Source organism: Microtus ochrogaster, unplaced genomic scaffold (genome assembly GCF_000317375.1).
Source record: "Microtus ochrogaster isolate Prairie Vole_2 unplaced genomic scaffold, MicOch1.0 UNK4, whole genome shotgun sequence".
Lineage (NCBI taxonomy): Eukaryota > Metazoa > Chordata > Mammalia > Rodentia > Cricetidae > Microtus > Microtus ochrogaster.
The window spans coordinates 15842146-15855432 of record NW_004949102.1 but is presented as its reverse complement, the minus strand read 5'-3'; the positions used below and the strand labels follow the sequence as shown (position 1 = coordinate 15855432).

The 13287-nt window shown below is 37.7% G+C and overlaps 1 protein-coding gene across 1 annotated transcript in view; it reads left to right on the top strand.

The window, feature by feature from the left end:
- The window catches only part of Kdm7a (lysine demethylase 7A), a 59357-nt gene extending 52458 nt beyond the window's left edge, over positions 1–6899 (top strand). Inside the window, exons 15-20 of the mRNA XM_005365852.3 lie at positions 503–600; positions 1069–1217; positions 1350–1558; positions 2809–2894; positions 3828–4101; positions 4770–6899. Of these exons, the coding sequence (XP_005365909.1) occupies positions 503–600; positions 1069–1217; positions 1350–1558; positions 2809–2894; positions 3828–4101; positions 4770–4864 (911 nt within the window). The 3' untranslated portion in view covers positions 4865–6899. The remainder of the gene's footprint in view (positions 1–502; positions 601–1068; positions 1218–1349; positions 1559–2808; positions 2895–3827; positions 4102–4769) is intronic.
- Positions 6900–13287: the final 6388 nt, after the last annotated feature.

Genomic DNA, 13287 nt, shown 5'->3' with positions numbered 1-13287 from the left:
TCCACTAGTTCCCAGTAAGTCTGGTCCTCTGTGGTTGGTAACTGTCTTTGTTCACATGTCAGGGCAAGACAGTGTATCACTGAGAACTGATGGGACAGTTGCTATGCAGCAGTACTTATGGAAGAGAAAAGCCCAGATTATAAACTACTTGAACCCACAGTCCGTGAATGCAGTGAGCTTTGAGAGTTGCCTTTTTGTTCTCTAAAGAAAACCAAGGGAAAGTCAGAAGCAGCTTGTAGTTCATTTTAGTTTTAAAGCTTTGTTTTATTTTTCCTGGAAAGAAATATCACAGATATTTTAAGGATATACTTCAATCAGTGTATATCTTGGTCAGTTAGAGAGGAAAAGATGGGAAAAGAAAAGCAGTGAGAAAGGGGAGATACTGTGGGAGATGGAAAGACATCTTGAAACTGGGTGGACTTTAGAGATCATCTTTTCTCCTTGCCCCAAAGTTTGAATGACTGATTCTTGTCCTTTCTTTTCTTTACAAATTCTTCTTCAGGAATTTTTACAAGTGTGAAATCAGAACTCAGGAATAGAACATCAGAATATTCTGATGTTTCTGATTCAGAAGACTCTGGACCTGATTGCACTGCACTGGTATGCTCAGAACCCCGAGCTTTATGTGTCATTTGGTGGGATGTTGAACACCCATGTAGAAGAAGGTTGATAACAGATTTCCCAAAGCTTATCTCTAGGCTATGCAGCACATAGTCTCCCATAGTGTTACTATGTGTATACACCATCATGTGCCCGGTCACATTCATAAGCAATTTTTGTTGGGTTCTGGTAAAGGTGGAGGCAGAGATTCATCTGCTTACACTGAGCTCTTGTGTGGTTTATGTTCTCACAGGTTATATTTTATTTTACCTTAAAATGTGTAATTGTGTATTTTGTATTCCGTTAGTAAGTTACTATAGTTACTAGAAAGTTTTAGGTTTTGATGTGAAACAAAGAAGTAATTTTATAATTCATATTCTAACTTCTAAACATAAATTTCAATTAGTTTGTACAGTCTTGGTCAATTTCTTTTTAGCTTTGTTTCCATTTAATGATTTATTATTTCAGAAAATTAATTTTGCCACTGAAGATTCTGAAAGTTCAGGTGATGAAAAGAAACATGAAATAACATCAAACTTTAAGGAGGAATCCAATATAGTGAGGAACCTCCTTCAAAAGGGCCAGAAGCCATCTAGAAATGAAATTCCATTTAAAAGGTAGGCTTGTGGATGGTAGTAATTGTTTTGTATTGTGATGTAAATGCTATGAAAACACCTTTAGTTTTATGTTTTACTGAATATTTAATCAGAAGAAATAAACTGTTATGTTTTGGATCACCTGCTCCTTAGGGAATGTCCTACCTCGACGAGCACAGAGGAAGAAGCTATTCAGGGCATGCTGTCTATGGCAGGGTTGCACTACTCCACGTGTTTACAGAGGCAGATACAAAGCACAGACTGCAGCGGTGAGAAGAACTCTCTCCAGGATCCCAGCAGCTGCCACAGCAATAACCCTGAGCTTAGGCAGCTGTATCGCTGTGATAAACCGGTAGAATTTGGTAAGAAACACAAGTATCAGTCTCTAAAAAGTAATATATGACTCCCAGTTTAATAGTGCTGTGATCCTAGTTGAGGTTAGAGATTATATGAATAAGGGCTGTTTACCATTAAGAAATGCTTTTTTATATGGTCATGTAAGATGCAAGCATAAGCACTCAAAATGTGGGTCAGCAAGGTGCCTCAGTGGGCTTGCTGCCAATCCCCAGGACACATAGTCGAAAGAGAGAAACAGTTCCTACAAGTTGTTGCCTGACCTCCACACAACAATCAATTAAAATGTAATTCAAATGTTAAAACTAAAAATGTAAACGACACGGGGCTGAGAATTGTGTCCACAGACGTACTTCTGTCGTCTTGCAAATATAGTCTTGTTTTCCTGTCACCCACTGTAAGAGCTCCCAGAGTGGAAATGTTCTAATTGGTCTGCAGAATCAGTCCATTTTCCTTTGAGGAGAGGAGAAATGAGTTTTGCATAGTTTCTTTCTGGCTGAGACTGCTTTCTCAAACTCTTTGAAAAGGAAGTAACAGAAACAGTGTGTCAGTAATGCCACCTAGTGTTTCTCCCCTGTGCTTTCAGAGAGAAAAACATTATTTCCCCAAAATCTTAGGATTGAGAAAAGGACATGTAGCAATTGTGTTCAGTCCCAAATAAATAGGGTCATCTATGCACCAGGACCTTGACCTCCATTTTATATGAAAAGGAAATATGATTTGATAAGGTTAATTTAGTCTTACACACTTCACACAGGTATTATTCAAATCTTTTGGAATGCTTTAATAGCTTGTCTAAAGTTGCATCGGTATTTGGAAGAACTCAAATTTAAATCTGTGTTTGCCTGCCATTCTCTGCTCCATTTTGCCTTCCTGTAATCTGTTTGGTCCCTTAATACAGGGAAATATATACCTTTGTCCTGATGGAAAATATGTCATTTTAGAGACGTGTATTGCATTTGGTTTGCATCACATCAACAATATATGGCCATAGTGCTTGACTATAGGTTTTCTAGCATCTAGCACAAAGCCTGTCATATAAAGACAGTTTGAAGAAAATTGAAAGAAATAGCAAGTTTGGTTGAGAGTTGCTAACTGTGGGATTTTTGTTTGTTTTAAGGAGTCTAGTAAAAGAAAAGGTATGTGAATAGTTAATATATAAATGAAATGTCAGCATACATTTGCTTTCAGTTGTGAGTACTGGGTTAGTTTTAACATAAGTTTGTGCAAAGATAACTTAATCCAAACTACTTTCTAGGATACCATGACAAGACTGCAGATCAAGATCTGAGGACTTCTTCCTGGACTAAACAGTTTGATAGGACTTCCAGATTTAATCCTCAGGTATTTTTCAAATGGAAATATAAAGAAGAGATTTAGGATGTTCAATATTGTTTTTGCTTTCTGTGTAAAACTTCATGTGTCTATTCAGTTCCTTTCTCTTTTGATGTCACTCATGACCTCAGTTAATTTCAGGACTTAAGGAAATCCTTACAAATTGACCTAATTATTTTAAGAGACTCAAAGAGTACTTCTAGTTAAAAGAAAAATCAGGCTTAGGCCTGGATATTGGAATTTTTCTAGCAAAGACAGTAGAGATAAACCTATACTAGCTGTGTTTGAAAAGGGGTAATAATGGGAGCCAGCAAGAAGGTTCAGCTGCTCAAGGTGCCTGCTACTAGGCCTAATGGCTTGTGTATTCCTGGGACCTACATGGTGGAAAGAGAACTCTAAAAGATAGCACATTGCATTGAGAAGCATGATGAGCCAAGGAAACTGTGGGTTCATTGCTTCTGTTTCAGTTTTCCTCCCAATTCTGGGATAGAAGGCAGAACTTCTTGTTTGATCTTGACCTAATGAACTTCAAAACTCAAGTAATAAGTAAGAACTAATCTTCCAAACCTTTAAGTCTCTTATGGACTGAACTGACCATCATGAAGGGTAGGTACTGTCAAGCACTGATTAAGAGCACTTGCCACTGAGACTGATGGCCTGACCTTGATACCTGGTACCCACAATGATGGAAGGAGAGAAACAATTCCTACAAGTTGTTCTCTGGCCCCCACACAAGCATCCTGATGTATGGACAGGCATTGCACATGTGTGTGCACACACACACACACACTCTTTATATCTATGAAACATAATATAGAAGGAAAAAAAACAAAATTGAGTAGTTCATTTCCTCATCTTTGTTGATCTTGGTAATGCAAAGAGCAAAATACCTCATTTATCTGAAACTTGAAAAATGTAACTATATTCCTTTCTCTCCTTTAGGATTTAAGTAGAAGCCAGAAATACATCAAAAAGGAAATCTCTTCAGAAATCAGTCAGAAGGCACAAAGCAGGCATTGTGTGGACAGCAGTAACTCAAGCATTCAAAATGGAAAGTACATGCTAAATCCCAGCTTGGTTTCAGGGCCATGCCAAATAGCTAATGGCAGTCTAAGTCCAGAAAGGCCTATTGGTGAAACTTCTTTTTCAGTGCCCCTTCACCCCACCAAGAGACCTGCATCAAACCCACCACCTATCAGCAACCAGGCAACAAAAGGTAACTTTTGTACATTAGCAGGTTAGGTATCTTTGTGACTCCCAAAGGGGTTGTGACCCAAGGGTTGAGAATTGCTGCTGTATACTCATCATCTCTTCCATTATGAACAGTAGCATAATAGCAGTGGGCATGAGCTACTATAGTAACAATGAGAGGATACTTAAGCCAATCGTAGGGGACAGCAGTGGCTTTCTGAGGCTCAGGAGGAAGTAGGGCCTTAAAAAGAAAGGGTTTACTAGGCTGAGTTAAGAGACAAGTGACAGAAGAAATAGCAATGAAAACAGAAGAGAGCATGACCTGAGGTACAGAAGAGCAGTGGTTCCTGGGGAATGCATTAAGTTGTAGTGTACTTTGTTGCTGAAGCATAGTTTAGGTAGACAATGCCTTTCTATTTTGTGTGATAATATGGAAGGTTTTATTTGTTTGTTTGATTTTTTGCGAGATAGGGTTTCTTTGAACTCACAGAGTCCACTGGCCTCTGCCTCCCAAGAAAGGTGTACACCACCACCACCCAGCATGGAAAGATTTTTAAGATAGGAAATCCAGAGATGTGACTGCTTTTGGAACACGCAACAAACTTCTGTGAAGCCCTCCCTTTTAAGTCTTCCAGGTATTATATGCCAAACATACTTTTTGAGAGTATTAACATTGTTGTTGGTGTTTTATAGGTAAACGTCCAAAAAAAGGAATGGCAACAGCCAAACAACGTCTTGGGAAAATCCTTAAATTGAACAGAAATGGCCATGCACGTTTCTTTGTGTGACAAAGCTGCTCTTGCAGTCACTCTTCCTTCTGGAGGCCAGTCTTGGGATGTGGAAGCCTGGCGTTTCCACCGTCCACCGTCCCCTGCCTGGAGCAGCTTGTGTGTACAGTAAGAATACTGCCTGAAGAACAGAATGGACCTGATGCTGCATCTTCACTGTGCCACACCCACTCAGCAATAACCCTTTGGACCTGGTCGGGAGAGGAAGAAGGAGGGTAGAACCTTAAAAAGAGGCCTTGAACTGGAAAGGGGTCTCTTGTCAGGGCTTGAATTTAAGTTTGTTGTTGGTAGTGTCTTGATTTATTTTCAGTAGTAGGATAAAGAATTATCAATAATTTATTTAACAGATTTTTTTTTAAAATTAACAGCTTTTAAATTCTTTTTTAAAGCTATTTATTTGGAAGATTTCTGGAGAAATATCTCACTAATTTAGATTTAAGAATGTGAAGGTTTTTAAATTATTTTTGATAGTGTGTGTGTTACGTGTGGGAAGAGCCACAGTAACAGTAGCTAGTCTGGACTCTTAAATTTGATATTCAGGTTAAAGTCTTAAACAGGGATTTGATGCATTAATTATTTTAAATTAAGATGTATATGAAATCATTTTATTTTATATATTTCATGTGTTTTTTATAAGCTATTAGCTTCGCTTTTGCTAACATCCAAGGTGCATACTGTTATCCAGGTTGATTCCCTTACACCCCCCACCTTCCCACTGCACCCTCCCCCGCAACATATTGAGATGACCCAAGACTCTTCTCTTTGCAGGGAAACACCTTCATAGCCAATGTTTAAGAACCACATAAAAGAGTCCTCATTTCTTGTTTCTTTTGACATTGTGATTTTCTTCTACATGTAAAGAAACAGGCTTGTTTCATTTTCATTTCTCCTGATGATATCTGGGTCCCAAAGAGAACAGCTTTAATATCTTTTTCCTATGGGGAAAGTATAAGTTTGGTTAAAACGTCATGTTCGTAGTTTTTCCAAAAACCTTTATAATTACAGAGGGCCTTCTTCATACTGCTGGTGTTGGAAGAGCCAACATCTAACACAGGTTATATCTTCCCATGCTTTTATTAACTAGACATAATTTTTTAGAAATACAATTTGATTTAGGATGTTCAAATCTGCATAAAAGCCGTAATACAATAAGATTATACTATATTAAGTTGTATAGAAGCAAGCATGTTGGAATGGGGTGTGTGTGTATGTGTGTTTTACTTTTTAATTTTCTGAAGAATTATTTCAATACAGATTTGGAGTAAAATGGGTGCTTTTTGCAGTTTCTTCCATCTGTCTTGGCTAGTAGCATATGGAGGTTTAAGTGTCTGGTTGAATTTTAGTTAAAATAATCATTTATCTCTTTTATGTACAACTTTTACTAAGTGCAAGTTTTCAGTTGCTTGTAATAGTTTTTAGTCTCCCTATTTTCCCTCATGGTATAAAGATAAATTAATACTGGGGGTCTGATAGTATCATATTTTACAAATTCCTATAAAGACAATATAGGCAAATAATGTGAGATTTATTTTTATGGAGAAGTATGGCTGTATAATGGATTTGTCTTTTTCACTCAGCAAGGTAGCTAGACGTTTCCTTCTGCACTAAGCATTAAGTTGTAAGGAAAGAATTATGTACCATTATCTTTCATAGTTGCATTCAAAGCATATATTTCCAAAGAGAAATATTTCTTACTCTGTCTTTTACAATATTTCATGGGATAAAGAAGTTATGAGTTGATCTTTTTGTTCCAGATTGTCTGGACAAAAGTTTCGCTCTTATTTTGGGTGTCAGGAAGAAAGATTTTTATGAAATTGTTAGTATCTGTAGGAGCCTCCCTAGCCCCTGCCTGCACTATGCCATAACTAGTAGAGAGGAGAATGCAGTTTGGTTCTCAAGATACCAAACTGTGGATTGACTGGTCCCTCGCCTTCTCACAGTATATCACTATAATGTCTTTGTTTTCTGTTTTATTGTTAGGGCACACATTTTTTATTTGGGGTAAGAAATAAAAAGGATGATTTCTTTTTCCAGTTAAAATGGGTTGGAATTTTTTTTACAACTCTTAAGTATTTTAACTATTTTTTGATCATAAAAATTAAAATAATTTATTTTTATGAATTAAAATTGTGGCCAGTATCCACCCTGTGTCTTTAGGCTAATAAAACACTAATTTTGAGTTGCCACTATTTCAAATTTTTAAATAACAGTACTGTGAATTCATTTTTGATCATTTAAAACCCATAACTGACTAAATTACAAAACTTTTAGCAAGTCTCTAATAAAGAATATATATATCTTTTTCTGAGTTGAAAAATTTCAGCCACACAGCCAGTGACTTTTCTAGTGAAACCTCTTCTATAGTTCCCCAGCTGTGATGTGTCCTTTTATCTCATAGAAATGGCAGGACCTTGAAGTGTGATTACTGCTGGGATCTGGGCTCTATAGTAATAGGTAGTCTCATCTGTAAGCAGTATATCACAGCTTAAGTAAGAAGACAGCAATGATAGCGTTTAGTTACTTATAAGCCAAGTGTGTAAAATTGAGAACTAATGATCTAACGTGCAGCTTTAATAGCAGTAGTGATCCTGTTTTAATTCAACTAAGTGACCCTTAACCTGGAATCTACTGTACTGTAATTCACAATATTATATAATATTATGCTCTCCAATACTGGTAAATGATTAAGAATACAAAACTGGCAGCTTAGTAGTTCAGGATCTTTGGAATACATTGAAATTCATAAATATAGTTCATTTTTGAAGCACATAAAATTGAACCATCTACTGAAACCACAAACTCAGAGGAGATAAGTTCATCTATATGGCTAGTCAAATACTTAGCTTAATACTTAAATACTAGTTGAATACTATTCTCTGTGTTACTAATCCTAGTTAATTCCTTTTTAAATGTATTTTAGTGTATTTATTCAAATGAGATCAGTAGGTATTTATGAGACATCTACTGTGGGCCCAGACCTAGTTAGCACTGTAGAGGAATCAGTTTCAGTTTTTGTCTGCCTGTAAAGGTGTGTCTTCTCCAGCATGTTAGCAGCAGTTTTCACTTCTAAGCAGACCTGAGCAGAAGATGACCCATTTGTAAGGAGAACAGAGCAAAACAGTTTTAACTTCATTAGTTTCAACTGAGATGTTCCACTGTAGAAGTGGAAGTGTTTTTAAAAAATGGTCTCTGTTCTTTAACATTTAAGAAAAATTCCACAAGTTAGTTATTTCTGTTGGTAATATAAGGGTATGGTATAGCTTGGAAGGAATCAAAAGACCTGCATTTCGGTCTGTATTCTGCCATTTATGTCAACTAAGCAACCCTGAATTTTATTTCTAAGTCCTAGTTTTCTTATTTGTAAGTTTGGATAAAAATGCTTAATGATACTCAGTGAAGACCAACATTCTTCAGCTATTACGTCAGTTAGTTAATGAGTTACAACTGCTGATGGGTGCATCTTTAGAGAAATCTGTAAATGAAAACTGCTTCTGTTCATTATATTTACTTGATATCTAATATATGCCCAGAGCATGCTACCTAAAAACCCGAAAAATTCCTAACAAGGTGCTGAATTAGAATCAGATTTTACGCTTGAAGTGAGCGCTGTCATCAAAGTCAGTGATGATTACTTAGCACAACAGAAAAGCTAGCTTTAGGGTTTTCTCAAAGAGGAATTAGTACGGTACTGTTCTCCAGATTTGGCAAACTCTTCAGGTACAAAAGGTGATGAATTTAAAATGAGTTAGCAGCTACCCATGGGACTAGGGAAAACATAAGGTGACTAGGAAAAAGAACTCTGCCAAGACAACCCTGGGTTAGGTACTAATAGCCTAGAGAGTAGTGTAGAAAGGTGGCTCAGCTGGAGGTGTTCAACAACAATGAGTGTTGGCTTGCTTCAGAAGATGCTCTGCAATGGTGAGACACTTCCCGAGAGCTGGTAGGAATCATGGTATGGCCTAACTGCTGTTAGAAAGAAGGATCATAGCAAGTGTGCATTTTCAGTTTTCACATGGAGAAATAAGAAATGCAAATCTGTCTCAAAAATTCTCGTTTCCGATTATGTATTAAACTAATTGCTTCCTATGTAAAAGAGAAGGTCTTGCCTTTCATATGTAAAAGGACCTGGGTTTTATCCCTAGCACCACAAAGAGAACAAGAGGAGCTACAGCCTTCAGACTGTTACTGGTACCCTCGACTTTTATTTAATGCAATCTCAAAAAATTAAGCATCGTATCTTTTGTCTAGGGAAAGCTCGTCATTAATGGTGACCAATATAACTGAGATAGGACAGAGATTTGCCTACGGACACACAGTGGCTTTGGGATTTCTGATACTTTACACAGACCCTGGTTTTTTGGTTATTTTGTAGCTGCTGTCCATATGTGTTCTTGGAGCTAGACAGAAACAATAATTAGTATACTCCCTAAATTGCTGTTCAGCATAATTGACCTTCATTCTGTAGCCTTACTGCTAACCCTTCCCTTATTTTGCTTTCATGCCATAAGTGAAACAAATATTTGATACCCTTTATGTAAACATTTTTAAAAGATTTTTAAAAAGCAAATGTGTATTTCCAAAGCAGCTGGCATATCTTCACTACCACGGTTTTATTCTTCTGTAGTAAGTCTCCCTCTTTACTGGGGAGCAGCAAACAACACTCACTGGAGAAGGAAGCCCTTAGATTCCCCCATCACCCTTGGTGCCCTCTAGTTTCTTAAGGCTTTGTCTTAACTGTGACATTAGACTTTTTGTTTAAAGATTTATCCAATGATTCTTCCAACAACTTTACCTGCTCTGCACTATTCATTAATGAAACCCTGGCTACCACGTAGCCCTTGACCTCCAAGTAGTTTACCTATGCAAGATACTCTAGATTCACTTTTTTTTCATTACAGAAAGCAGTCATAAGTGTAACTTAATCAGAATAGGTTTGTCTTCAATAGTATTTTTTGTTTCTATTCACAATAATCAGCTATTTTCCCTCCATATTTTTTACCAAAACAATTATCATAAGTGCTAGAAAATATACTATTTTGCAGGAATAAAATAACCAAGACATATGCTTATATTTCTTTGGTGGATTTTGTTTGATAAGAAATGCCAACATTAACTGTAGAGTTGATTCCTTGCCTATAATAATTTTTTTCCTCTTAAGATTCATAAGTAACATTTTCACAAAGCATGCATATACTTACACAATATAGTCAGGGACCTGAGGTGTAACTTGCTAAGTGAACCCCAAGGTTATTTTATCTTGCAAAAGAATCCTAAACCAAACTAAGGGCCTTACAGTTTATGGTTAGACTGAATCAAATGCTGTAACCTCAGTTTTTCCACAAACAGCTCTTGACTACACAGGCAAGTCATGCAGTTGTTAAGTATGACATAGCACTGATAGGAAATGCATGTGCATCTTTGCAGACTGTATTTCCTCTGGGAAAGACTTTTCTACTTTTAATATAATTAAGCCATAACAGTTTCACGCTGTGGAAAGGATGAAAAGGTTCATTTTAAGAGATTATATAGTATGAACTTTCACATTTATTGTGAAGCATCTAACTTTACCAGTGTTTCAGCAAGTTTTCTTTTAGGGTGTTGGAGGGTGGCAATGGGGAGGGGTAGTATTGGTTTTAGGGGTTTTAACTCTGTGAAATTTGAAAACAGGACAATTGTTGGCTATGGTACTTACTAGTTTTGTAGTAATGTTTTGCTAGCCTGACTTTCCTTATTGGTTTTTATGTCCATGGTCCCTGGTGAGACTTAGTCTTCTTGTTTGGGCTGTGTGCAGAGTAGTGTCTCATTTGTGTGTAGGCAGTCAGTGTGTGCGTGTGTCCTTTGGCTACAGAAACACACTGTGTGGCAATGGAATGGGGTGTGGCTGGGAGTGGGATGCCGAAGCTTTAAGAGCATTTGTTTTTATTCAGAACAGTATTTCCCATCTTTTGCCTGCAGGCAGGGAAAGTGTACAGTATTTATTTTGTTTCTGTTTTACTCTGAATTTGTAAGTCTTTAAGTAGCTTATATTATTATTATAGGGGAAGACAAGTGACTTGCTTAAAGTTGTACTTAGAATTCTTACTTCCTAATTTGTGTATTTTTAAATATTGAAATTAAAATTGTATACTTCTGTTTTGTTTTTTTAGCACTCAGTGTATTTTTTGCTCATTTTGTTTAAAAGTATAAATGTTGAAAGTTGTATAAAATGTGTCTCTGAAAGAAAAAATCTGAATTCTATATCCAATTCTGACTTTCTGTTCCTTTTTCTGAATCTCAAGTACTAGAATGTGGAAAACTGTTATGTTCTTACTATTTCTGAGGATCTAAATGTGGAAACCAAGGTCTTAGCAGAGGTATGCTGGGGAAGAGTGGAGACAGATGTGAGTGGGAAGCACAGTCCATAAAAACTCAGATAGAAATTGGGCTTCAACCTGAAGGTCTTACCCCTACCTCAGTCCAAAATGGCGATCCTGCCTCCAGGAATCTCAGAATGAGACTGTATTGGGAGCTGTCTCGTCCCTCTTTTATAATTCTTTGTAGTTCTGGGATTAAGGGCGTGCACCACTACTGCCTGCTTTCTATGGCAAACTAGGATTAAAGGTGTGTGTCATTGCAGCCTGGTATGTAAAGCAGGCCAGTATGGCTGTTTTACTTTTCTGATCCTTGGGCAAGATTTATTTATTAAAATACAAATGAAATACCACTACATGGGTGCTTCTCTAGTTTTTAAAAAATAGTTTAACTCTTTAATGGATAAAATCTTAAGAACACTGTTCCCATCTGGGCACATTACAAGTGTTCAGTAGGCACCTACAGTGTGCCAGGCACTGTTGTAGCCGCAGTATTACCGGGTTGGAAAACTAAGCCTAGGCCTCTGGGCTTCCGTAGACAAAAAAGGTAAGGGCAGCAAGGCTCAACTTCATAGTAAGAAACACATCTAAGTGCAGATGGGAGGGAAGGTGGGTGTGGTTCAGGGTGACATAAAAAAAGGATAAATTTTCCAGAGAACTTAGACAACAATGCGGACACTAAGAGAGACTTACACAGATATAATCTACATGGGAAGTAGAAAAAGACAAGATCTCCTGAGTAAATTGGGAGCATGGGGACCTTGGGGGAGGGCTGAAGGGGGGAGGGGAGCAGAGAAAAATGTAGAGCTCAATAAATACCAGTAAATTAAAAAAGGGGAGGGTAAGTTCTTGCATTGGAGGGAGGGAGTGGAATCAAGAAGGAACACTGCAGACAGTGTTTTCATGGGCAGCAGGGAAGCCTCCCAAAGAAGCAAGATGAGTGCAGCTCATGGAAACAAAGCAGCAGAAGACTTGGGATCCTTGGCACCTCCTCTCACCTCCAGAAGAGAAGGGGCAGGAGCACTGCAGCTTCGTTTACTGTGGTTCCCAGTGCTTTGGGCACTTCCGGTGTAATGACTAGTCTCTTTTCAGATGATGGAAACCTCAAGTACAGGAACTTGCTCTTTGGAAACTGTAGATCTAGAAGATGCTCTTTCTAATGGTCACCATGCTACAATGAAATAATGAGCATACCTCATTTTCACAAACTCATCCTGATTTTGTGGGAAATAAATCTCAGGGGCTATTGGTGTTTTGCACTCCTTTGGATTAAGAGGGAAGAACTAGGTGCTTTGCTGCAGAAGGATTTGGATCACAAGTCTGCATTACTTCATCATGAATGCTCACTATGTACAGGGGATGTTGTTATTCTTTCTCATAGTATCCCAGGGAGATAGAAATCCTTATCCCCCTGTACAGTGAAACTAAGAGATGGAGAAGGTAAGTATTGTGTTCAAGGTCACCTACCATTAAGAACTTGGAGCTGGGGAGATGGCTCAGTGGGAGGAACTGAGTTAGGATCCCTTGTATCCATATTAATACTAGGCAGATGGGGCGAACCATCTATAATATACCAAAACTTGGGGTATAGAGACTGGATCCCTGGGGCAGGCTGGTGAAGTATACTAGCTGAATCAGTGAGTTCCAGTTTCAGCAAAAGACCTTGCTTTTTTTTGAGAGGTGGAGAATGATCAAGGAACGTCCCCAGTGTTAATCCCTACACATGCGTTCATATGCACTTGTGTATTCACACACACACACACACACACACACACACCATCATAAAAACTTAGGATTTTAATTGAAGGTCTGTCCAACTAAGTCTTGCTTCTGAGTTGCTTTTATTCTGTATTTTGAATTATGAAGGAGGAATTACATGGTCTTTGATGTAGGAATGGTTTTATTCCAAACATTTTTGTGTAGAGTGAGTTTCTTGTAGATTTTTTTAAAATATTTATTTATTTATTATGTATATAATATTCTGTCTGTGTCTATGCCTGAAGGCCAGAAGAGGGCACTGGACCTCATTATAGATGGTTGTGAGCCACCATGTGGTTGCTGGGAATTGAACTC